This window comes from Dermacentor andersoni, chromosome 8 (assembly GCF_023375885.2).
Source record: "Dermacentor andersoni chromosome 8, qqDerAnde1_hic_scaffold, whole genome shotgun sequence".
Classification (NCBI taxonomy): Eukaryota; Metazoa; Arthropoda; class Arachnida; order Ixodida; family Ixodidae; genus Dermacentor; species Dermacentor andersoni.
This window is the reverse complement of record NC_092821.1, coordinates 154,207,773-154,234,973: the sequence shown is the minus strand read 5'-3', so window position 1 is coordinate 154,234,973 and position 27,201 is coordinate 154,207,773. Positions and strand designations below refer to the sequence as shown.

Here is a 27,201-nt window from a genome sequence, read left to right as displayed (position 1 = left end):
CAGACGTCGTGTGCGGGATTTCATCCAAAAATGAAAGTCATTAAATAACATATAAACGCAATTCTTGATGACTCGTGTAAGACTATTCGCTCGTTCGTTCTTATTCTTGCTATCCTTTGTCACAGAGTTTGGCAGTGATTTATCACGTCAAGAAACATCTGGACATCGCTCTCTTTCATTGCATGGTTGGCTCCCTCGCACCATGACGAGGGCTCGCATTCACACGGATATGAAAGACGATATTGTCAAAGAAAACGGGAACAAAAAGAAACACGGGGACAAAATAATATCTGACGCGCTACCAAACATCCTGCCCTCCAGAAACAGCAGATTCTAGCGTTGACAAAGGCAAATCTAAGTGCTACATAACTGCACTAACGGAAAAGAAAGCGTGCACGAATAATTAACAAAAAGAAAGTACATGCAATAAATGAGCCACAGTGCAGCCACATTACCATTCCTTTTACACGCTTGGGGGCGGTTCTGGGAGGCACGCTCGTCCGTAAGCCTTGAATACATTTCACGTCCATGTTGCAGAGACCGAGGTCGGCGTGAAATATTCAGGCGCTGGTCCCACCACGGCAGAGCGCACTCATCCACAGTATAGCCAACGCGCACGCCACACAAAGACTGAATCGAAGGAATGACAGCACGCCGCTTGCCGTATCGCGATAAAGCCTGACCCACAGCAGCAAGAAAAGCAGAGACGGCGTCAGCCAGACAGTAAGGCTATCCCAGCGAAGAAAGCTTATGGTCAAGACAGATGCAAAACAAATAACATCCACAGATGCTGTTTTCAACTATAAGCGCTGTACTGGCGTTGTCTATGTGCCCGAGGTTGCCAAAATTTTGCTTGGATACTTCGGTCTTGCTGTATTAAGGAGCCGGCCACCGCTGCTTGCGAAGCTTTCCTTTGCGACGAAGACATGAGCGGAGCCTTTTTCTCTTCAGGCAATGGGCGCTGCTTCCCTGCTCTTCCACCCCGTATGGCGACAGGTGACATTGGGGCTGCTTTCGGGGTCATTGCTTCCGCCACGCTGTGCATACCGGCGACCTGGTACGTGATGACGTAGGGTTGTATTAAAATTTTACTGCGACAGCAATTAAATTTCTATAAGTGCGGTATAGACACTTCGGACGCATTTCCCCCGTTGCCGTGATGTTTCCTTAAAGTACAAGTGGGACAAAATCGTGACCTCGCGTCATGTGCTCTGGGTGCAAGGGTGAGCCGAGGTTGGTGGCTCGCGCGCGCAAGGGGGAAGGCGGGTGTAAGCGCCGTCTTTCATCGCACGCAAGACACAAGTGGGGGAGAGGGGAGGCGGAGGCTTCCCACTCCGGCAGCGGCTGAGCAATGGCGCGGTTGAGCGCTGCCGCGCAGGTCCTATTTTGAAGGCCCTCTGCGATGGGTGCAGTGTCTAGGTGGCCCGGTGGCTGTTAGCTTCGTGTGCGCTGTATTTCTGCCGCTTAGTTCGCGTTGAACCGACGGGCAGCAGAAAAGTTAACTCGTTCGATGTCACTCTTCCTCACGCTGACAGCGAGTGTCCGTAGTCATGGAGTGAGATGCGTTCATGTTAGAGTGTGCACGCGTGACACCATGCGCGTTAATTTAGTAACTAAGCGAATGTTTACAAGTTTACACGGCCAATAAAACTACTATCCCTACTTATTATTGCTGCCTAATTGCTATCGCAATAAATGCTTCTACATTCGAGCGAAACTGCGACATTTCTTCTAGAGCGCAGCTCTTATGCACCCGTTCCTGCGGCGAGCGGCGGCGGAACCGAGCGAACAAGCGCAGCGAAATATGGAAGAGCGAGCGCGGAGAGGGAGAGAAAAGGGCGCGAGCATCGGACAACTAAGACCAATGAGGGCGGTCCCTTCCGTAACGTGCGAGCGGAAAACTAGTTTTATGCGGCCCCTCCCGATCGCTCGATGCGTACTCGTATGTAGGCTCAGCCGGACCGCTCGTTTCGTAATATCGTCTGCTCGCGTCAGCTCTCGCTTGCGCTTGTTTGTTTTATTCGGTCTGCTCTCATTTACGCTTGTTTTGATTGTCATGGTTTGCGATTGTTTTGTCATCTGGTTGTATGCGCGATGCAGATTGTGTAGTACTTTCTGGAAGCCAAGCGGCACCAAAGATTACACTGGAACCTTCGACGAGTCATGTATAAAAGCCGATGCGCTTGAGTCGCAGATCAGATTTTCGACGATCGCCCCCCCCCCCCCCCCTGGTACATGTCTCTCTCAAATTATTTGCCTCAATATATCGCGAAATGAAAGCACGTATAGAGCGGTGCTGAAGGAAGGAAAAAGTGGAGAAGGAAAGGCAGGGAGGTTAACCACTTTAGCTTAACCGGTTTGCTACCCTACACATGGGAGCGGGATGGGGGGATTAAAGATGGGGAAAGGAGAGAGAGAGAGAGAGCACATGTGCTCAAATTTCGCATTAGGGAGTATCGTAATCGTCGGCGAATTTTTTTGTTTTTGCTTCTTACAATACGTGGTCTGAACGGCGTTCCGACGCTTTGCTTACGCCATCACTAGTGTTGGACGATCGAGAGCGGTAGAATATGCAATTCATGATCAAGCTGCCGCACGCACACGTGGAGTTATAGTGAAGCAACCTTGGGCCCGTAGGTGAACACTGCCCCGCAAGCGTTAAGCATCACTCGTGGCTATAGTCCCGATGCTTGAAATTGCCACATTAATTCCTGGAACAGCTCGTTAGTGTGGCATGCCTGTGATTGTAGCCCAGCAATTCTACCCAAGTCTACCAAGTCTACCCATCTTTGCACTACATACGGGGATCGCATTCACGTCTATGACGGTGGCTCGTGTCAGGATCTATGTTATACTCCAACATTCTTTGTACCGACATACCAGGAAAGCAGAGCTTTGAAAGCTGTGTCGCAAAATAGGCGGTCGATTGTCTAAGCAAACATGGTTCGTAAATGCTGCGGAAAACTTCCGGTTTTATTATACAGACCCCGCCGTACAATTCAATATACCGATTAAAAGGAGACGCTCTGTTGAAACAGCAATTGAATACCCTTCGGCTAGGTGCAGCCTAGTACAAGACACGAAAAGCTGACAGCTCTATATAATATACGTGCTCGTGGCAGTGGCAGTTTGGCCAGTGTGCATTCAGTACACAGCTGTAACGAGAGAGAGAAAGAGAGAGAGAGAGAGAGCAAAGAGAGGAAAGGCAGGGAATTTGACCAGACGAGCATCCGGTTTGCTACCCTACACTGAGTGAAGGGAAAGGGGGAACAGAAAGAGGAAAGCGGGATAGAGGGAACACTGTGCACGCAGCAAAGCGCCTGGAAATCAGTCAAGTCAAAGCAAGTGCTCCGTCGATACGTTAGGCTGCCGTCATTCTGCTGTCTGAAGCTAGTCTTGGTGCTTCTTAGCTGGTGATGCACGTTGAAGTCACCAGTGAAGACCAAGGAGCCGGTGGGCGCCAGCAGTGCGTGGCAGTATATGTTTAAACTAAACCACAGCCTCAGTGCGAATATAATGATGCGGATGAGCCATGATGCTTACTCAAGGGATGCGAGTACTGAAGTGAGAGCATCCAACACTTGCATTGCACTTCGCGCGGACGGAGTGTGCAGGTTATTTAAGAGCATTCGAAAAGTATTCGTCAGATACCGGGGCATCATAACCACTTGCCGGTCTTCTTCGGGCAATTTGTCAGGAACCCGCGCTGTGCACTTTACAGCTGTGCGCAGCTGTATCACTTGACGTGGCTCCGGCTCCGGCTGTGGCACCGGCTGCCGCATCGCCTCCGGCTGTGGCATCGGCTGTGGCATCGGCTGTGGCATCAGCTGTGGCTTCGGTTGCGACTTCTGCTGTTGTTCTGGCTTTAGCTGTTGCTTTAGTAGTGAGGACTAAGTTGTCTTGTTCTCCGCCATGACCTTGTCAGATTTAGATTGAATTGCCCCAGGCCTAGGGGGCAGAGGAGGAGATGTTGTAGGATGGGGCGTACTCTTCAAGTAGATCACTTACGGGGCACAGCGGATGAATGTGATGATGTGTAATGTCGATCGCTACAACGTCAACAGTGATCTTGTTTCTCTTCGAGGTGCACTGCTGCTTGTGGAGGCTTGTTGAAGAGCGGCACATACCGAGTATTACATACCCGGTGACACAAATTGTTCCAAGGGTTGGTTTCTAACCCCGTCCCCTCCGCGCAGTAGCGCGATGCTCTACCCAGTGACACAAGTTAGTGGGAGAACGGTTAGGCACGGACAAACGGACAGATGAACAGACAGGCGTACCCTAAAGTGGGTGAAGTTACTAATGAATACAAATCGAATTAGCATTAATAAGACGATACCCGTAATGGCACAGCTGCACGCGTTAACTAGAAGATCACGAACATTAGAAAAAAAATTTGGGTCGATGAGTCCACTTCGGGTCACTCTCATTCTTGCTGGTATTGTTCTTAAGAAATGCCGAATATGTGTGTTGAAGCGTTTCCTTGTATGTACATGTGTCTATGGTCTTCGTGTCTGCATAGGTAAGCGTTATTTATAACGTGTACCACTCAGGGGAGACGTCATTTGCAAGCACCCAATAATATTTATATTGTGGGAATATGGGTTTATAATAGTGTACGCAAATTTTGTTTACGCAAATGCCCCTATTCTCATCATCATCATCATCATCATTAATATTATTATTATTATTATTATTGTTATTATTATTAATATTATTATTATTATTATTATTATTATTATTATTATTATTATTATTATTATTATTATTATTATTATTATTATTATTATTATTATTGAACGACCTAGTCCTAGAACAATGAAAGACCTAGAAGAAACAGTCTCTTTTTTGTCTAAACAATACGACATGGTGTTAGCACAACTTACCGCCAGTAAAGAACGGGAAGCTGAGCGTGAAGCACAAATTACTGACATGAAAACGCAACTGGAAACACAGGCGGAACAGCTGCAGCAGCTGCAACAGGATCTAAATGAGAGCGAACAGTATGGCAGAAAAGTAAATATGGAAATTGAAGGGCTACCTGTCAAACACGAGGAAAACCTAAAAGAAGTCTTATCGAACATAGCCATCAAACTGGAGCTATCAGATTTCTGTAGCTCTGATATCGAGGCGGTGCATCGCTTACCAAACAAACATAAGACGAACCCAACAGTACTAGTACGTTTTTCTTCCGTGACCGCAATGGATGCGTGGTTTGATGCGCGGGGCAAGCTAAGACGCTTGCATCAAATTGGACAGCTGCCGAGGCTTTTCCTCAATGATAATCTGACAAGAATGAACCGAAATCTGTTCTGGCGAGCTACAACTACAGCAAAAGAAAATAACTAGAAATTTGCATGGGTCAAGGGCGGAAGTATTTTCGTAAAGAAGAATGAAGATGCACCCCTGTTCCGAATTAAGAGTCTAGCCGATATTCTTAAAATTTCATAAGCAACATGGCAACGAATTTTTCCTCTGTCTCAAATTTCAATGAGTTCAAAGATATATTTGCTACCAGCCGTGAACACGGTTTCACAGTAATTAGCATTAATATAAGAAGTCTACGAAAATATTGGGGAGGAATTTAGAGAGGTAGCGGAATCAGTCGCAGATGTAGTAGATGCAGTTATAATAGTGGAAGCAAATGTACCAGAGGACTGCACTAACATTTACAAATTAAAGGGTTACAAAGCCCATTTCATGTAACGACAGAAACGACGAGGAGGGGGTTTAGCATTGTTTGTTAAGATAAGATATGGCACTGTGGTTACGGACATTTCTTTAAACCACGCCCAAAGTTTGACAGTAAAAATTAGGCTTACTAACACAGAATTATTGTTGATAGCTATTTATCGTCCGCCTAATAACAGTGTCACACAGTTCTTGCGTCAACTTGAAGAAATTTTAGAAGGCCACAAAGCAGCAGATCAGATTTGTTTGGCGGGTGACCTAAACATTAATATATTGAACATCAGTTCGACTACTGTGTCGGATTACCTCTCCATCTTATCAACCTATGGCTTACAAGTGACTATAAATTAACCTACAAGAGAAAAACTCTTACATAATAGACTAGTATCCTCCTGTCTAGACCACATAGCAATAAGAGCACCGAATTATTCTTTAGCGGCATGTATCATAAGACAAAAGATAGCGGATCACTATTTTATCGCATGTCGCCTTAAGGCACTTTTACCCCTGCCAGAAAAGGACAAATAAGAAGAAAAACATGATAGTAATCAACTAGAAGTGCAGATTTTCAACAGGAATACATTTGATCATTTGATCGCACAATTTGACTGGGCGGAAAGGATTAAGGATTGTAATTATGCTAAAGTTTATGAAAAATATTGTGAGCAGCTGAAAAAATTTGAGCTTTCTAGTATGTACACAATAACTAAAAAACAAAGGAAAAGTTACCCCTGGTTCACAGCCGACATAATGAGAGCTATTTCCTACAGAGACTGGTTGTGGAAAAGGAGCAGGCGTGCGCCCAAAAATCAAGACTTGAAAACGGAATATAAGATTACGAGGAATAGGGTCGTTGCCCTCTTGAGATCAGCAAAACGGCGGTATTTCTTACACAGATTTAATCAAGCACACAAAAAATTCAGCATAAACTTGGGCTTTAATAAATACGCTCCGAGGCAGTACTGCGGCACCTGCGAATTTCTTAGAATCTTTTTCAGAGAAGCCAGGTATAGTGGTAGATAATTTCAATAATTCCTTCACGCGTTTTTCAAACACTGTGCAGTCGCAGGGACACACTTGCTCGCTCAAACAAACTGTTCCAGCATCTGCTTTTTTGCCCACGTTGTCGAAGGAAGATCTGAGGCGAATAATTTTTAGTTTCCGACCTAATAAACAACCCGGTATAGATGGGTTGGCTGTGGCCATACTAAGAAATTTTGATACATTAGCAGATATACTGCTTTTTATTATTAATGGTTTTATAAGCACCGCATCAATTCCGGAGACATTAAAAATGGCGATTATTAAGCCACTGTATAAAGCAGGAAAAAAAGATGAAGTTGAAAACTACAGACCTATCTCTGTTTTGCCTATACTCTCTCAAATACTGGAAAAGTTTCTGTTTGATTGCATGACTTCCTTCTTAAAGAAATTTTCTATCCTAACACCAAGACAGTATGGATTTGTTGCTGAGCGAGGTACTATTATACTGTTAGAAGAGTTCACCGATGAATTATATTCTGCTCTAGATAAGAACCTGTATAGTTGTGCTTTGTTTTTGGATTTAGCAAAAGCGTTCGAAACTGTAAATCACGATATTTTATTAGAAAAGTTGTTTCGTTTGGGTTTCAGGGGACCCATTTTTGATCTTATTTGCAATTATTTACATGATAGATCACAGGTCGTCATGTGCAGTAAAGAAATTGTTAGCGCTAGAAAATATATTACAGCTGGGGTTCCACAGGGATCCGTGTTGTCCCCCCTTTATTCGATTTATTTATGAACGACTTTCCCACGATAATTACAAAAGCCACTGTGTATCAATATGCAGATGATACAGTTCTACTCACTCGTCATATGCATTATGAAGAAACTATTAGCGCCCTACAAAATGCAGTGCATAAGGCTATGTCATGGTTTGAAGAAAACTGTTTATATCAATGCTAAGAAAAGCAAAACTATGTGCTTTCGTAGTCCATTAAAAACTCAAAAGATAAACTTGCCAATATTTCTACATAATGAACATTGTATTTCATGTAAATGTACTGCTATAGAATATGTGGAGGCATTCAAATACCTGGGTAAAACGTTCAACAGCGGCATGTCTTGGCAACATCACATGGCGTTTTTGTGTGGCAAACTACGTAGTGTTGCATATTTACTTTTCAACATAAAGGGTTTAGTACCTCTACCAGTCAAGAAAATGATAGTGCATGCACTAGCGTACAGTGTGCTGAGGTATGGGATAACGATCTTCGTCTTTTGTACAGAGCACTGGAAAAATCGCATTGATAAACTACTAAAAATATATATTAAAAAATGTGGCTTATGGTACTATACTTAACGACAATTATATTTTTCAGGAATTAGGATTTTGCACATTGGAGAATTTATTTACCAGAACTGTTATGCGGCATAATTAGAGCGATGAATTCAAAGAGGCGTACGATGCACCTCGATTGTTAAGAAATAAAAAACGTTTTAAGGTACCCTATTCCACCACTAAGTATGGTGAAGCGAGAAGAAGTGTATACATCCCACAAATATTTAACGATTTGGCCGATGAATTCTTTTTGGCAACTTCGAGAAAACAATTGAAGAAATTATTGATGAAATGTTGAAGTTTAGTCCTGATCTTTACTTAGGTTGTTGATGTGTTTCTCTTTATTTACTATGTCATTGTCTGTTAACGGGTAATACTACCAAACATTCTTCTCAAAGTTAAAAAAAAAACGTGTTATTATGTAAATGTCTGCCTTTTCACTTTTTATGTAAATATGTAACCACATCGCTGTACCGACTCTGCCGGGCCTAGTCGCACAAGTCCTCGTGGACTTAGACAGGCCCGTTTCTTTGTTTTGCTTTTGGATGGGTGTCAATTATTATTATTATTATTATTATTATTATTATTATTATTATTATTATTATTTTGCAGTCGTCGTTTTCGGTAGGAACGTTACGAGCGCAGCTAGCTTGTCAGAGGAGTAGCCGGCACCCCACACCAACCACTGCTGATAAACACGGTTGGTAACGAAGGAGAACCGCGGGTCAGTCAGGCGCATATCCAGGTTGATGGAGTCGTACCCACCAACTCCACCAATTGCCGAGGTGTTTATTTACAGGGTACGCAAGGAGGGAGAGGTCGGATTCAGCGCAGAAGCAGCCAAAACCGGCCCCATATACGTAACCGCTGGTGATGTTTCTTCGGTGATGCTGCTAGCTGTTGCAGTTCTTCGTTGGATTTCAAAAACTGGAGATGCGCCTGGCTGAATCGTTGGTTCTTCTTCGTTGCAAGTTACTAAACAGAGGAATAAACTCGAGCGATAAGAATCGCTACGTTATACCGTACCTGTCTATGTAAGTTTACCAACCGCGGACACATCGACACCTGCACAGCAGGCGTTTCTTGAAATGGCGGAGTGCGCTTTTCTAAGCGGTTGCTCGAATCTGCTCGGTGCAGACCTAACGCACCCCAGAGCCAATGAAAGCGACAACGGTTCCAGTGTTTTTTTCTCTGCCGACTATGGACAACACTCCTGCAGACACAGAGTTTGATACTTGAGCTAAATAACGAGGGTACGACAGCCGGCAAGGAGTTCCCACACAGATATTGGCGTCCACGTGAAGGTAGCGCAAACATAAAATGAACATGGCTTACTGAGAAAGAAATCTTCGTAGCTGAAGAAACATTTGTCCTATTCCGGCAATTTAACTACGCACCACCGCATTTCCACAACAGTCACTTATCGGTTGAGCCAAGCAAGCGGCGTCTTCTCGACTGACGATATTTTCCCTCAGTATCCATGGTAGCAGTGTATGGGAAAACGAGGAAACAAAAAGCAAATAAACGGGACAGGCAATCGCCCGTTTATTTTATTTTTATGTGCCCGTGTTTTGCCGTGCGCTGCTACCACGGATAAGAAGCCAACTCGGCCGATTCGCCATGCTAATGATATTATCAATATTGAGTGACGTATAGCACCCGACATCACGCCTCAGCGATGGACGGTCTTTGCTGGGCTCCGACGTCGTCTTAACTTGACTTAACCCAAAGTGATTCACAGGGAATACACGCGCTAGACTAGGGCGCGATAATTGATAATTGGTACTACAGTACTTTTAAATCAGAGGAGTGCAGATTTTGCTGTTATGACCTACAACGACAGGGTCCTTTTGAAGCTAGATTCGCACACCTTCAAAGATGTCAAGTGCAAGAAAAAAAAATTCTAGTATATATCGCAAGACCGGTATAATGGGAAGATTATTTTCGTGTGATTATAGAGCGTTCGTATTATCAACTTCTTACGACTGGCAAGTCCTGCAGCTATCGTAGGCAGAGAGCCACTCTGTCTGACTAAAGAAGCGTGAAGATAAATAGAATTGAAATACGATTGTTACATAGGCGCGTCCCAGGCTTCTTCATACAGCTGGCACATTACGACGTGTGAAACACACGCGACGCTTTTTGTGAGCATCTAGTGAACCGTAAATACCGGGAATCTAAAGAGGTCTCGCAGCAGTGCGTCTTCGTTTGACAAGAAAAGCTCCTTGATGCACCCATTTTATTTACTATTATTGATGTTCTTGCGCGTGTGAGAGATCGGCGTGTACAGTAGTGTTATTTGCCTAAGAAAGCCCACTAGAGCACTATCTTCTTTTTTTTTTCCTCCAGGGTGTCGCTCAGTCGGGGACAACGATAAGTGTGGCACATACTTCGGGTTTGCACATTTTCGCGATAAATGAACAGTCACGTCAGAGATGCGTGAAAGTGCACCAAGCTTTAGCAATGCTAAGTCTTTAAAGTGTCCTTATTGAATTAGCCATAACGATCGCCAAAGTGCTTTATCTGATGCTCGAGAGAACAGTTTGTTTGTTTTGTTTAATAATTGCGCTCCGATCGGAAGGAAATTGGCTTTCTGTTGTTGACTATAAAGAGATTTGGCTCTGACAAGAAGAAACGGCAGCTTTTTTTTTTTCTCTCATATGAAACGAATTTATTTTAATAATGCGCAACTCGACCAGTCTGCTACGTAGCTCACTGATAATAGTATATCCACAAGACGGAACAAATACGTATTTTCTGTGCTAGAGGGATTGCTGTCATCTGTCCTACACGGACGTGAAATGCTGAGCTATTTCCCATATCGAGATTCTGGTTGTTCAACACCGTGGATTTAGCCAAGAATCATTTGTAGATCTGGCGACAAGTGCTGTATGTTCTTTTTTTTCGAGCATCGTTATGACCAAAGCAAATACTCGTCATATACAACTTCAGTCGTAAAGAACAGCCATCGCTGCCTCCATCTTAACGTTACTCCTAAACCAGTGTACTGCTGGTGTTTGAAAAACTGCTGAATCTACAGTGTAGTGTTTTTCGTCTGCGTCGTCTACGTGCCTCGTTCGTCGTGTGCATGCTTTCGCAGCCGGCTGGGCGGCGTCATTACTGCACGCTGGACAGTCGTCCCCGCAGCCATTTGTCTCGCGGATGCACGAGTAGCACCCACGTTGCGAAAAAGAATATCCGGGAGGCCAACCATTTGCATGCTCCCATCGCTTGAGCAACGAGTTATCATGGGCAGTTGACACGCATGTGTGTATTTCTGGCTTATAAACCGCGTCCTCGCTTTTTTTTTTTGCCATTTACATAATCTTTAGAGCAGTGAACTAATTAGCCTAAACTGAAGTTTAGCTTATTTAGGCGTCAATTTTGTTTATTTTAGACGCTTTTTTTTTCGGTAATAATCTTTCATAGAATTTTGACGTCTGCTTTTTTAACATTGTTCCATGCGGACTTGTCGCTTCATCATGGTCATTCCCTAACGAAAGAGCGAAGATGTGTTCACCCAGCCCTTGAAACGCCCAAGAGGTGCCGAGTTAAAGGTAAGGTTCCACGTAACACCCGAGAGATGCAGGTTCCATTCACCTCCAGGTTACTCCATGTCGCCTCTGCTCTCGGTTGCTCAAAGGCGCACGGAATAACCATTGTTCTGTAACGACGAAGTGTCGATGCCTGCAGCCCGTGCCATTACGCCGAAAATAGAGCTCGGGTTAGCAGCAAGATCCGCTACGGTGCCGAATTCAGCGACGCAGCCTTCGCTCATCACCAAGATCCTGCACCAAAAAAAAAAAAAGCAAAAAATCATCAGTAAACATTGTGACTCTGCTTCCTGCTTCATCCTCGTGACCTTGCGATTCATGGTGAGGCTTGTCCGACGAGACCGTTATGTAACAATGACTGCAAAAGCTTTCCGGAGCACCGGAGCTCTGAAAAGGCTGGTAATGGCTAGTAGTGAGATTGGCCGTTTCAAATCCAGCGTAGAATGCTCTTGGCTGCGATAAAATTTGCTTGTTTATCTGCTCCAGCATTCCTTGTCATATTGTGGTCGGCTATAAGCGCATATACATAAAATTATGGTAGTCTGCATTTCCATAGAGAAACAAGTATAGCTGCTCAAACGGCCTCGACGTTTGAAGGATTTCCATACATTGTTATGATCACCATAGACTAAAATCCCGACAAGATGCCTCGACTACATTAAGCGCACGCTTTCACTTGTAGCCAGCACTCAGTTACTACAAGCAAATAACATTGTAGACGTTGCAGCCCTTGCCAAGTACAACCTTGCCACTTTTCAAACTAATAAATGACAAAATCTCATTGTCGCTAATTCCTATATCCTCTCTAACAAATACTAACTCAACTCGTTTTGCGCTGCATAATAACTTCATTCTGCCCGAAGTGCGCACTAATTATGGCAAACGGACAGTTCACTTTGTAGCCGTAGCATTGTGGAATACATTACCATTTGTCGTGAAACTCCAGAAAGCCCATCGATTTTGTGATGAAATGGAAATTTTTTTGTTATGTGTAATGTAAGTGACATCATGCACTGTATAATTCGATTTTGATGTTAGACCTGCCATTCTTATGTAGTCCAACATGTAATTAAGCTTTCTTAATTTTTTCTTCAATTTTTCTATTTCCTCCTCTTTTATGTTAGTTTATCTAATTTCACAATATTGGTTACTTCCGGTATATTGTCTATTAATTACCGCATTTACTTATATCTGTATTTCATTATTTATCATTACTGCAATTGTACTGTTTGAGCTGCTGTTCCTTGCCAATGAACTTATGTGCTAACGATGAATAGGAAGTCTCAATACAGTTTTGACTACGGGACCCCCTTCTGCATACTTCTATGTCTGCAGTATTTGTATTTATTAAAAAAATTATTTATTTATTGCTTGAGTAATTAATTAATTAATTAGTACATTGATTGATTGGAGACATGTCTACTATCCATCTACTACTGTCTGCTAGGTAGATTAGATAAATAGAGCTGTATGACTACTGATATCTACTAGATTAGATAAATAGCTCTATATATCTGCTGCTGTTTAATAGATAGATAGATAGATAGATAGATAGATAGATAGATAGATAGATAGATAGATAGATAGATAGATAGATAGATAGATAGATAGATAGATAGATAGATAGATAGATAGATAGATAGATAGATAGATAGATAGATAGATAGATAGATAGATAGATAGATAGATAGATAGATAGATAGATAGATAGATAGATAGATAGATAGATAGATAGATAGATAGATAGATAGATAGATAGATAGATAGATAGATAGATAGATAGATAGATAGATAGATAGATAGATAGATAGATAGATAGATAGATAGATAGATAGATAGATAGATAGATAGATAGATAGATAGATAGATAGATAGATAGATAGATAGATAGATAGATAGATAGATAGATAGATAGATAGATAGATAGATAGATAGATAGATAGATAGATAGATAGATAGATAGATAGATCTGTCTGTCTGTCCATCCATCTGTCCGTCCGCGCCAAATTGGGTGCGTGTTCGTGTATGCAGCGCGTTTGCAGTCTCACCTATCGCAGTGCAGCACAGTGTTCAGCCGGTGAGCGATCGTCAGCACGGTGCAGCGGGAGAAGCCATCGCGCAGGGTCCTCTGTACCAGCCTGTCAGTGTCGCCGTCCATGCGCGACGTGGCCTCGTCCAGCAGAAGGACGCGAGGACGGCGAAGTAGCGCCCTCGCCAGGCACAACAACTGCCGCTGACCGCCGCTGCAGAGCGCCAAGGAGGATGGATCGATCGATTGTTCGTGTAGTAACTCGCGCATACCCGATTCATCGACTGATTCATTGACCACTCTCTGATTGTTTCACTACTCACTTATTGATCAAGCGATAGATTTGGTGATTGGTTGGCCGACTGACTGGCTTACTTACAATCTGCTTTATTGATTGTTTCACTCGCTTACTGACAGATCAATATATTTCTCGGTTTATTATCCAATTACTTGGCTGATTCCCTCATTATCTGATTGACTCATTAATTTACTCACTCAATACATCACTGATTTATTTATTTATTTATTTATTTTGTACTGTAAAATAAGGAGCAGTGGGGCTGTGGCTAGAAGAGAGACAGCGACGACGAGAAAGAACAACCTTGTATCGGTGCTCGGTCGGCTACACTACCTCTCGCTGCTTCAGCGTTCTAGTCGCGAACGGTTTCTGCTCAAAGTGCTTCGCGACATTTGGTGGAAGGTGCTGGACTTATTGCAAACCTGGAACTCCGAAGCCGGACGATCCCTCTCACATCTCCCATGCCTGAGGAGACTAGTACTACCGCGCCACCCATGGCACCGCCTCCAGTCGTCTGTCCTGGTGCGCCACGCCAACGGGATCCTCCCATATTCAATGGCACTGACGATCATGACGTAGAGGACTGGCTGTCATCATACAACCGAGTGAGTGCACACAACAAATGGTCTGAAGCTGACAAGCTTGGCTACGTACCATTCTAACTTTCCGGAGTCGCCCATCTTTGGTTCCGCAACCATGAGGCTGACTTTTCCACCTGGTCAGCATTCCGAACGGCACTTCAGGAAGTATTCGGTCGCCCTGCTGTGCGCAAACTTCGGGCTGAACAACAGCTTCGCTGTCGTGCCCAACAAAAGGGCGAAACCTTTACGAGCTACATTGAAGATGTAGTTGACATCTGCCGGCGTATAGACCCAGATATGACCGAAGATGCCAAGGTCAAGAACATCTTGAAAGGCATAGAAGATGACACCTTCCAAATGCTCTTGGCAAGGAATCCTCAGACGGTCAACGACATCATAACGCTTTGCCAGAGCTATGAGGAGCTGCGCAAACAACGGCTTTCTACGCGCCAAGCACTCGCTCCGGACGTCGCGCTTTCAGCTCTGAGTGATGGTGTCACCTCTACTCCTTGCAGTCCAGAAATTTTTGACAGAATCAAGCAATTTGTACGAGAAGAAGTGGCGCGCCAACTCTCTCTTCTGCCAGTCACTCCAGCCTCAGAGCCGCGCTTGTCTCCAGATCTCCGTCACATGATACAAGAACAAGTCGCTAACGCAGTACCACTTGCTCATCAACCGCCTCCTACGCCTGTGCCACTTACGTACGCTGCCGTTGTCGCTAATCCAAGGCCTCCTTCTGCAGGTAATCAATCCAGGCTTACCAGCGCCTTTCCCTCACCTCCGCAAGCAGCTGCAACATATTCTCCTGCCCCCCCAAGCAGCTACTGGTCGCCACAGCAGCCCGTGCGCCCACCTCGCCAATATTTCCAACAGTCTCCGCCCGCTGTTCTCAATCCATGGCGCACCCATGACAATCGGCCTATCTGTTATTCGTGCGGCCTACCTGGGCATGTAGCACGGCTTTGCCGTCGGCGTGGATGGTATCCTTCGGATTCTCCGAGGGCACAAAGTAACGGTTTCGACTCTCCGTCCCGTTCTGCTACTGCCGCTCAGCCCTTCGAAGCCTCGTCTCCTCTTTCCCGACCCTTCAATACCCGTCGGTCTCCGTCTCCCCGTCGGCGTTCTCTGTCGCCGCTTATCCGACGTCCTGAAGCTATCCGAGAGGAAAACTAAGGACCGCAGTTCCGGAGGCAAGAACTGCGATCTTAGCGAACTCCTCAAGACCTCATTTATTTCCTGCGAATGTCCTTGAAGTTTATGCAGAAGACATTGCCGTTGATGCGCTTGTAGACACGGGAGCAGCAATATCAGTGATTTCGGACCAGCTTCGTCTTACCCTTAGAAAAGTAGCGACGACTTATTCAGCCATTTCATTACGTACAGCAAGCGCTGCGCCGATTGAACCCTTAGGGAAGTGTACCGTGCGTGTTGTTATAAGCGGCGCTTTATACCATATTGAGTTCGTTGTTCTGCCTCGCTGCTCCCATGCCATGATTTTAGGATGGGACTTTCTGTCCTCTCATCATGCCGTTATAGATTGTGCCCGTGCTGAACTCGCGCTGTCGCCATTCGGCACCAACGTTTTTGAAGATACTGATGACACTTCCGGTCGTGTGTTCGTCACCGCCGACACCGAGATTCCTCCATACTCTGCCGCACTTGTACCCGTTTCCTGCGTTGGGTTTTCCGACTCCACAGTTTTTTTCACGCCGTCTAAACTTGTTACTCGCCGCCATCCTTTCTTGCTTCCTTTTGCCCTTCTTGCCATTCGACAAGGTTCGAGCGCACTTTATGTATCAAACCTGTTTCCTTGCCCTGCTAGGCTGCTCCACAATGAGTGTCTTGGTTATGCCGACGGAATCAAAGCAAGTTTCCTTTACGATGTGCCTGACGACCCGGCTTCTCCTCCGGTTGACACTCTGGGCCTTCAAGTTTCTCCTCCCACGCCGCCGTGTGACCCAACATTTTACCAGAGTATTGATCCCAACCTCACTCCAGCGCAGCACGCCCAGATCGTCCATCTTCTAGACCGCTTTCGCACGTCATTCGACCTACAACAATCTCGCTTAGGCCGCACTTCTACTGTTGTCCATCACATCGACACCGGCAACCATGCGCCTTTACGCCACAGGCCGTATCGTGTATCCGCCACGGAGCGTAGCGTGATCGCTGAGCAAGTTGCAGACATGCTCGAACGCGGTGTCATACAACCTTCGCACAGTCCTTGGGCTTCTCCTGTAGTGCTGGTAAAAAAGAAAGATGGCACAATTCGCTTTTGCGTGGACTACCGGCGACTTAATAAGATCACACGCAAGGACGTTTATCCGCTACCCCGTATTGACGACGCGCTAGACTGCCTCCAAGGCGCTGAGTTCTACTCATCCTTAGACTTACGATCCGGGTACTGGCAAGTGCCAGTGGCTGAGTCAGACCGTCCGAAAACGGCCTTCATCACACCTGACGGTTTATTTGAATTCACCGTGATGCCATTTGGCCTGTGTAATGCGCCTGCCACATTTGAAAGAATGATGGACAACATCTTGCGCGGCCTCAAATGGCAGATATGCCTATGTTATCTGGACGACATCGTTATCTTTTCACCGGACTTTCCTTCCCACTTACTTCGACTTGAACGCGTCCTAAAGTGCATCGCCGATGCTGGCCTCCAGCTTAACTTGAAGAAGTGTCACTTCGCTGCCCGCCAGCTGGTCATCCTCGGCCATGTCGTGTCGAAAGAAGGTGTACTCCCTGATCCGGCGAAACTACAAGCTGTTTCCCAGTTTCCCCGACCAACGACTTTGAAACAACTGCGCAGCTTCATTGGATTAGCGTCATACTTTCGCCGTTTCATCCGCAATTTTGCCTCTATAATAGCACCTTTAACGCAGCTTCTTCATGGTGGCCACAACCTTTCAACCTGGTCACCGGATTGCGATGCCGCCTTCACGAAGCTGCGTCGTCTCTTGACGTCACCACCAATCCTGCGCCATTTCGACCCAAGTGCTCCAACTGAAATACACACGGATGCCAGTGGCGTTGGCCTTGGGGCCGTTCTCGCTCAGAGAAAGGCTGGCTTCGATGAGTACGTCGTTGCCTTCGCCACTCGTGCACTCACTAAACCTGAATCGAACTATTCTGTCACAGAAAAGGAATGCCTGGCTATAATTTGGGCCATAACCAAATTCCGTCCGTATCTTTATGGCCGCCCGTTTGACGTCATAACTGATCACCATTCGCTGTGCTGGCTGTCGTCCTTAAAAGAACCGTCCGGTCGTCTTGCTCGATGGGCCCTTCGACTGCAGGAGTACGACATTCGCGTGCTGTATCGTTCTGGCCGAAAACATTCGGATGCGGATGCCTTGTCTCGTTCGCCGCTAACAGACGAGGCTAGCTTCCCGAAGGCTTCATTGTCCGAGTCTTCCCTTGCTGCCACGGACATTCTTCTGGAGCAGAAGAAAGACCCATGGATTGTGTCCATGTTGCGTTTTTTGTCCAGCCCATCGACACCCACTACCAATCGCGCATTACGTCGCCAAGCACATCACTTCTCCATTCGCGACGGGCTCTTGTACCGTCGTAACTACCTCCCGGACGGCCGCAAATGGTTGCTTGTCATCCCGCGACACCTGCGTTCGGATATTTGCGCAGCGTTCCACGACGATCCCCAGTGCGCGCATGCAGGGGTACTGAAGACATACGCGCGTCTACGCCTTCGTTACTACTGGCGGGGGATGTATCGATTCATCCATCATTATGTCCGCTCCTGTCTGGTTTGCCAACGCCGTAAAGATCCCCCTCATCGTTCAACCGCGCCATTGCAGCCTTTGCCTTGCCCAGCACGTGCTTTTGATCGAGTAGGCATCGACATTTATGGACCTCTGCCAACCACATCAGATGGCAATCGCTGGGTAATCGTGGCCATCGACCATCTTACGCGCTATGCGGAAACTTCCCCTTTGTCCAGCGCTTCTGCACGTGACGTCGCCTGGTTCCTCCTGCGCCACATCATCCTTCGCCACGGAGCTCCCAGGGAACTACTCAGTGACAGAGGCCGCGTCTTCCTCTCCGACGTCATCGAGGCTCTCCTCAAAGAATGCCGCATCGTTCATCGCACCACTACTGCGTATCATCCGCCGACTAATGGCATGACCGAGCGCTTTAATCGCACTCTTGGTGACATGCTGGCCATGTACGTTGCATCCGACCAAACCAAATGGGACCATGTGCTACCTTTCCTGACCTACGCTTACAACACCGCCACGCAGAATACCACGGGATTTTCGCCCTTCTTTCTCCTGTACGGACGCGAACCTTTTTCCACAATGGATACTATCCTTCCGTACCGCCCTGACTCCACGGAAACGACTACCCTATCCGAAGCTGCTGCACACGCAGAAGAGTGTCGCAAGCTTTCCCGTATATTTACGTCAGAAGACCAGCAACGCCAGAAGCACCATCGAGAAAGTTCCAATGCTCCTGTATCGTATGCTCCTGGCTCGCTAGTGTGGCTTTGGGTTCCAGCCTCTACCACCGGACTGTCACCGAAACTCGCGTCGAAGTACCAAGGCCCATACCGCGTGATCAACCAAACGTCTCCAGTCAACTATATTGTGGAACCCCTCGAGCTACCTTTGGATCATCGCCGTCGTGGACGCGAAATTGTGCATGCCCAGCGTCTCAAGCCCTACTATGATCCGCCTGTGCTGTACTACCCGTAGGTCGCCGGGACGGCTTCCTTTTCCGCGGGGGAGATAACTGTACTGTAAAATAAGGAGCAGTGGGGCTGTGGCTAGAAGAGAGACAGCGACGACGAGAAAGAACAACCTTGTATCGGTGCTCGGTCGGCTACACTACCTCTCGCTGCTTCAGCGTTCTAGTCGCGAACGGTTTCTGCTCAAAGTGCTTCGCGACAATTTATTTATTTATTTATTTATTTATTTAAGCTTGAGCGCGACCCGCAACTTCGGGTTGTTTTCGCGTCTCTACACGATTGCGGATGTTTGCGGCGGCTGCTCCACGGTGAAATTTAACTAGAGACAAATCTTATACGATCAACACATAGAGAATAAAGCAGGCGAGAAAAATGTCTTTCTACTTCTTAATTGGCCAGATATATTTGCCCGCGGCTTAGTGTGGAAATGTGAATGTTTAGGGTGTACAAAAGCCAAGTAATATGATGAATTAAGAATCATTTATTGAAGACTCTGGCTGCTTGACGTTGTTAGTCCTAATGGTGTTCAGCAAAGGAGACTGCCAATGAGCGTTGGGTTTCAAGAGTGGTCGAGATAGCAAGTAAATGAGTGCCATATGAAGCCTAAAGAAAACGAAGAGAAAAACATAAAATCGAGATGCGGCTCTTCGTTTTTACCAATAGTTGACGTTCAGCACAACGAAAGAAAAGGCTCACGTGCATGAAACTGCGTCTGAAAGAACCGTCGATCAAAGAACTTGCAAGCCGATGCACCTCTTGCACTTGTTACCGCTGACTTACGTGATCTTGCTCGTAAATCACCACATTCCGCACGGTCACAAACTAGCCCTAGCACGATGGCGCGGTCTTTTATGCGCTTGGCAACTGTTGCCTTTGAGATAACTAAGCCCACCTACGCCTTTTTTTATCATTTGTTTTGTTTATATGCCTGTGCTTAACCTATGAGAGACGAGAGGCTTCGGGCAAGGTGACACTAACTAGGGCAAACAAAATGTATGGGCTGAGTGTTGAAGTTACATGAAAAACAACCGCACCATGCAGAGGGACATGTTTGAACAAGTTTGCCTAAGATATGCCGGCGGGCTCTTCTTTTTTTTTTTTCAGAAGTTCTCACCGTATACAGTCACAGTGTTTTGTCGCAGCATGCAGAGTTGCGCAAGATTTTGGCTTATCCATCCTTATGTGCGACAACCAGGCCTGGAATAGGGGGGACATTGCAAAGTACGACTTCTGAATAATTTCGACCGCCTAGTAGTTCATTGTTGAGTTTCAAAACATCAGAACGAGTGAAACATTTATTGCGGCGTCGATTAAATGCGGCCCGAATCCAAAACCGCTACCTCGTACTCAGCAGTAGGACGTCTTAATTATTGAGAACTATTTAATAACTGACACACGTGAAAACGAAGAGGCACGGGCCCGAAGGTGTGCATAAGCAGAACTTTTCCTTGTGTGTTTTTGTCACTCATACTAGCAGAAGAATTAAGGAGAAAAAAACAAGGACAAGGAACACACATCGACAAGAAGGGCGCTGACAAGAGAACCTCGTTCTTGTCAATGTGTGTTTACTGTCCTCGTTTCATCTATTCCAGCAGCGTGGTTGCATCTGGCACTTTCATTGCACGATAATATGCTGGCAATCAGTTTTCATCTTTCTGCAAGGACAGAACAACGTTGAGGTACCTGAGGTTCTCAGCTCCGTCATCGATCTCCAGCAAAAGTCCTAGCGGGTGCTTGGACACGAAGTCTGCCATGTGCGTTTTCTTGAGCGCCTCCCAGACCTCATCGTCCGAGTGGCTCTGCGTGGCATCCAGGTTGTCCCTCAGGCTTCCTTTCATGAGGTACGGCTCCTGGGGAGGAAGTGAGCTATGAGGTATAACTATTTACACAATATTGTTACGGGGATGTTGGGAGTATAGACAGACTGTAATTACAAGCACTTCAAGGGTTCAATGACCACCACGCTCTTTGCTGGCTCGCTAACCTGAAACACCCGTCAGGTCGCCTCGCTCGTTGGAGCCGGCGACTACAGGAGCTCGACGTCACCGTCGTGTATAAGTCAGGCCGAAAGCACACAGACGCCGACTGCCTATCGAGAGCCCCCGTTGAATCCGCCCCGCCCTGCGACGATGACGACGATGCCTTCCTTGGGCCCATAAGCTCTAACACCTTCGCACAAGATCAAAGTGCCGATCCTCATCTATACGCTGTGTCGTTGAGTACCTCGAAGGCAAGACCGATTCGGCGCCAAAGGCATTCAGGCGCGCGCTTTCGTCGCTGTGCCTGCGCCACAACGTGCTTGTGAAGAAAAACTTCGCGCCGTACAAAGCGCCATACCTACTCTTCGTGTCAGTCAAGCTACGGGAAGAGATTTTAGAAGCGTCTCACTATGAGCCGACAGCAGGGCATCTGGGATTCACTCGAATTCTCAGAAGAATCCAATAAAAGTGCTACTGGCCGGGCTTGAACGCACACGTCGCATACTACGCGAAAACCTGCCGAGATTGCCAACGTCGGAAAACACCGCCTACATGGCCAGCCGGCCTCCTGCAACCAATCGACCCACCATGGAACCCATTCCAGCCGATAGGGATGGATCTGCTTGGCCCCTTCCCGACGTCTACTTGCGGGAAAAGGTGGATAGGGGTAGCAACGGACTACCTGACGCGCTACGCCGACACAATGGCGTTACCATCGGGAAATGCAATCGAGGTCGCCAGATTCTTCGTAAAGAGCATCGTTCTCCGTCATGGTGCGCCCGAGGTCCGTATTACCGACAGAGGTACGGCATTCACAGGAGAACTCACGCAACAGATTGTGCACTTGAGCCACACGAGCCATCGGCGTACTGCAGCGTACCACCCGCAGACAAACGGCCTTACGGAGCGTTTAAATAAAACCCTCACCGACATGCTCGCCATGTATGTTGACGTCGGGCGCAAGACTTGGGACGAAGTCCTTCCGTACGTGACGTTCGCGTACAACATCGCGCCACAGGAGACAACGCAGATGACGCCATTTCAGGTTGTCTTCGGTCGCCAAGTCGCCACCATGCTGGATGCGATGTTGCCTCACGTTGAAGACGACAACATCCATGCAGACGTTGCCGGCTTCCTTTACCGCACCGAGGAGACTGCGTATTAAAGAGCAGCAAAACGTCGACGCCTGACTCTGCAACCTACAACGACGAGACCAAGAGTACGCACTTGGTGACTGCGTTATGGTGTGGACAGCGATTCGTCGCCGCGGGCTTAGTGAGAAGCTCCTGCGCTGTTACTTCGGGCCCTACAAGATAACTCGACGACTTGGGCCGCTGGTCTACGAGGTTGTGCCCGATGGAGTGACACAGTCACAGCGACGTCGCGCGCGACCTGAGATGGTCCACGTCGCGCGCCTCAAAAAGCGTTTTAAGCGTTAGCGGACTAACGGGCATTCTTTTTTCGTTTTCCATGTTTGATTGTATGCTTACAGGTTTCTTGTTTTGTTTAGCATCAGGGCGATGATATTTTTTTAATAGGGGAGGGGGGGGGGGGGGGTATTGTCACATGTGTCGCAGCGACGCGAGCGGCGTCGCTGCGACGCAAGTGGCCTCGCATGACGCGTTTCGATCATGGATGCGAAAATTATAAATACGGGACCACTGCTTGCGCTGGTTCGGTTCGACGAACGCCCTAGGCGCGCTTGCTGCTTTCGCCGTCACCAAGATGTCCGCTTGATTTAGGGCACAAGTTCACTCATTAAACTCTCGCCGACGCAGTGTCCCTTTCTGTCTGGCTGCGTGCCAGGCAGCTCACCGTCACCTACGTGACGATATATATACAAGCGCAGTCAATGTAGTTAAGATAGCTGACCAGCAACAACACGCAGCAGCCAGCGTCTCGCAATCTTTTTCCTTTCCCTTCTTTTATCCTTCCGTAACAGGACCCCCGGGTGCTGAAGCGCCGCCTCGGCGCATGATAGGCGAAAAATTGCGAGCGAAGTATGGCTTCAGCCACGAAACGTACACGACGTCAGCAGGCGTCGGACTTCAGGATGAATCGAACTGCAACGGCGAAATCTCGTAATTACGTCGTTAACTTGACGTAAGACTTGAAAGGCCCTGTGCAGCGAGAGCGAAGCTTCTGGGAGAGGCCGACCCGACGGCATGCTGGCCAAAGGAGCACCCAAGCACCTGTGGGGAATTGTGGCGAAGCACCTTTGGCGTTAGGACCGGTGCTCATCGAGATGGCACCGGTCCTAAGGTTCTTTTTGTAATACTGCGAGGTTAATAAACGAGATGGGGCGACTTGACGCACCATATGAGCGCGATCGATGACTTCACGAGCGTACTCAGTTGCAACACCTGGCAAAGAAGAGAGGATGGCGTCAAACGGCAATGTGGGGTCGCGACCATAAAAAAGATCAAGGGGTGAATATCCTGCGGTGTCACGTCGGGACGGGTTATACGCGAATGTCACGTAGGCCAGCGTGGCGTCCCAGGTGCGGCGATCGTTGGAGACGTACATCGACAGCAGCTCTTTGAGTGTTCGGTAAGGACGTTCCGTAAGACCATTCGTTCGTGGGTGGTAGGCGGTGGATAGCTTGTGCTCACTGGCACAAGAGTGGTGGAGGTCATCGGCAACTCGAGACAAGAACGAGCGGCCACGGTCTGAAGGTAACTGTCGAGGTGCACCGTGCTGGAGAATGACGTCGTGGAGGAGAAAATCGGCGACGTCTGTTACGCAACTAGTTGGCAACGCCTTTGTTATCGCGTAGCGTGTAGCGTAATCAGTAGCCTATCGCCGAAATCAAAGATGTCACTGTACGATTCAAGCAGGAGACGTAAGTGCATGACCTGTGCAGAGGTGAGGTCAGGTGCAATCACTTTCGCGATGTCATCCGTTAAGGAGCCAGAGCTGTGAGCTGAAATTGGCGCTAATAAGCTACTCTCGGCATTCATACTCTCAATGTCAAATTCGTAAGTACTAGAAACGCTGGCCAAGAACATGCCGGCCGGAAGCACTTGAGGGCACACGCTGAAATTCAGAAGCGGTAGAACGACGTTGTTATTAGTAAACGTGACCAACGTATGTAACAGCAACGTTCCGGTTCAAAAGCACTTCGATGATTGGGTGAAGCACATATTCACCGTCAAGAACCTGTGGCTGCGCGGTCAAAGTGACGTGAGTAACTGCCTCGGCTGACAGATGCACATCTTGAAGCAGGCACAAGTGCGGTGGGGTGGTACTCGGAGCATGGGCGAGTTGAGGCAGTTCTAACTGAAGAACGCCAGTCGCGCAGTCGATGAGAGCACAAGTGGATAAAAAGTCTCCAAGGATAACGTCGTGAGGGCAGTTGTCGATCACAGCAAAGAGAAGAGAAGTAGGGTGGCCGGCTATACTAAAACGCGCCATACACTTTACAAGAACAACCAGCACGCCGCCGTCGGCCACACCACGCACTCGGGCAGCTGCTGGAGTGAGGACCTTCTTTAAACGTCTACGTAGGCTAGCACTCATCACAGAAACGTGGGCTCCAGTGTCGACGAGTGCTTGGACAGGTACGCCGTCTATTTTAACGTCAACTACTCTTCTCTTTGTGGGTACAGACACGCGATTTGCTGCAGTAGCAGGCAATGCAGCACCACGTCCGAGGTCTGCATTTCTTAGTTTTGCGAAAGGGTGTGGTCAAAAGCCACAGGGGATAAAAGGTGACGGGGCTGCGGCGAACGGCAAGATGGACGACGTGGTTGCGCTGAACGAGGCTGGTGTCCGCGCGGCGATGGTGAGCGACTGTACCACGTGTTCCTAGCAGAATTGTCGGCGCTGTTGCACTCGGCTCAGGTTGGTCGGCGTGCGAGGTGCTGAAGGCCACGAGTTGTGACAGTATCGGGCGACACGACCGATGCGGCGACAGGTGAAACATATCGGCTGGTCGTCCGCAGTTCTCCACTCAGTCGGGTTGCGATAACGCGGAGAGAAGCGCTGGGGTGTAGCTAAAATGTAGAGGGGCGTTCGCTGGCTCTTGGGTTGGTGACAGCACAGACCGAATGCAGACCAATGTTTTCAAGTTCCTGGCAAACGATGGCTTGCACGAGAGGAACTGAAAAAGGGGGTAGCATCAGGACTACGCGAACATAAAGCTGCGGACGCTGTCGCATCCAGTCCACGTCTAACGATTCGCACCACGTCCTTTGATGACGACGCATGGTGCTGTGCGAGTTGATCTTCACACGTCGACGTTGCGGCAGTATTTGGAAGTCTGGCGAATGGTTGCAGGACGCGTCGGCTTTTGACCTGCTCGAATTGTCGGGACTCTTTGATGGTAGCATCAACTGCAGATGAGCTCTTGCACATGAGCAGAATAAAAGCGTCGTCAGCGATTCCCTAGAGCACGTGCCCTACCTTCTCAGCTTTTGTCGTGTCGTGATCGGCTTTGGTCCCAGCTGGTTTGCTCCTCCTCGTGGTTTTCGTACCACACCTTTGCCGTGCCGCTTAGGTAGAACAACAGGTTAGCTAGCATAAGACTAGGGTCCCATCTCTTGATTCCACTCACGCTTTCGTACATAGCCAAGCATTCTTCAACGTCCGCGGCACCGGTCCCGCAGAAAGTCCCAGGAACCTTGGGTTGCACAACGACAACCGAAAGTGCAGCGACGCAGCTGGCGACAGTGACGTTGTAGGTGGCAACGACGTTGATCTCGCGCGCTCACCGTCATTCATGGTGCGGACGGTGATGCGACGTCCACTGCGGAGTTCCGTTTCTAGCCGTGGTACCCCGCACCTCCTACCAATATGTTACGGGGATGTTGGGAGTATAGACAGACTGTATTTACAATATATATACAAGCACAGTCAATGTAGTTAAGATGGCTGACCAGCAACAACACGCAGCAGCCAGCGTCTCGAGATCTTCTTCCTTTCCCTTCTTTTATCCTTCCGTAACAATATTATACAAATGCGCCAGATTTCGTTTAGTAATAAAGGACCCAGTGATTTGTACGAAAGAGTGCACGATATTTCGCACTTACTGTCAAGGTGCAAGTTACTCGGCACGAAACCCAAGAAGAGCACTAAAACAAAGGAAACAAAGGAGCTAAATTTTAGCGAAGAGCCATATCAGCACTGCCACTGAAACCACACTGAATCAAAGAAACTCATTATATACTTGAACATCTTTCTGGCATTGAAATATTTGTTAAATACATATGCGCGTTCAATTTACGTTAAATCCGCCGTGGTGACGTTGTGAATTCGGCTTTGCGCTGCTAGGCTCGAGGACGCAGGATTGAATACCGGTCACAGCGGCCACATTTCAATGTGCTCGAAATGCAAAAACGCCCGTGTACCGTGCATAGGGTGGACGTTAAAGAACCCCAGGTGGTCAAAATTAATCCGGAGTCGCCCAATAGGGCGTGCCTCATAATCATGTTTTGGTTTTGGCACGTAAAAACGCGGAATTTTCTTTTAAATTTACGTTAACATTTATATTGGTGACAACAGGCAAACGAAAGTGCAAGAGAAGCCTTCACGCCCCGTGGGAGCAGAACTTGCAGGCTCAGCGCGGGGCTTCGCTGCCAATATTCGTCGCTCTTTAAGGGCAGCGCTGGAGATGCCTAAACAAAACGTGAAAAACTTTTCACTTGTGTACTTTTTTAAGGCGAAGCTTTGGAATTGAACCCACTTTGCTGGCCGCGGCTGCTGCTGTCATGCCGACCATAGGGGACAGCATTCCCAAAGTCGTGCTCGCATGTGGCCTTATCTGTACTACAGATGTGCAGGTGGCCGATTTTTTCTCTACAGAATTAATCAGTGATTCAACAAGCGGTACGTAAATGCCCCAACTGCAACAAATACGCGCCTTCGAGGGCATAATTTCGCCGTTAAAGCCAAGCAGTCTACGCCTTCTATCCCGGAGCTCGGCGCGTCTTGTCGGTCGGTTTGACGAGCCGGCGCGTAAACGCTATGCTGCAATGCGCGCTGCAGCGCATGAACAGTGTTGTGGCATAGCAGTTCGCCGCTTTAGGAAAGCATCG

General features: G+C 47.5%; 1 protein-coding gene and 1 long non-coding RNA gene across 2 annotated transcripts in view; both read right to left on the bottom strand.

Moving 5' to 3' along the window:
* Positions 1-2,170, bottom strand: part of LOC129383312 (uncharacterized) — a 51,682-nt gene extending 49,512 nt beyond the window's left edge. The window contains exon 1 of the long non-coding RNA XR_008611181.2: positions 456-2,170. This is a non-coding gene — a long non-coding RNA (uncharacterized lncRNA). The remainder of the gene's footprint in view (positions 1-455) is intronic.
* Positions 2,171-11,265: 9,095 nt separating this feature from the next.
* LOC126525898 (ATP-binding cassette sub-family C member 3-like) overlaps positions 11,266-27,201 on the bottom strand; it is a 38,120-nt gene continuing 22,184 nt past the window's right edge. Inside the window, exons 7-9 of the mRNA XM_050173863.3 lie at positions 20,871-21,037; positions 13,617-13,811; positions 11,266-11,802 (exon numbers count right to left, since the gene is read on the bottom strand). Coding sequence (XP_050029820.2) covers positions 11,652-11,802; positions 13,617-13,811; positions 20,871-21,037 — 513 coding nt within the window. The 3' untranslated portion in view covers positions 11,266-11,651. The remainder of the gene's footprint in view (positions 11,803-13,616; positions 13,812-20,870; positions 21,038-27,201) is intronic.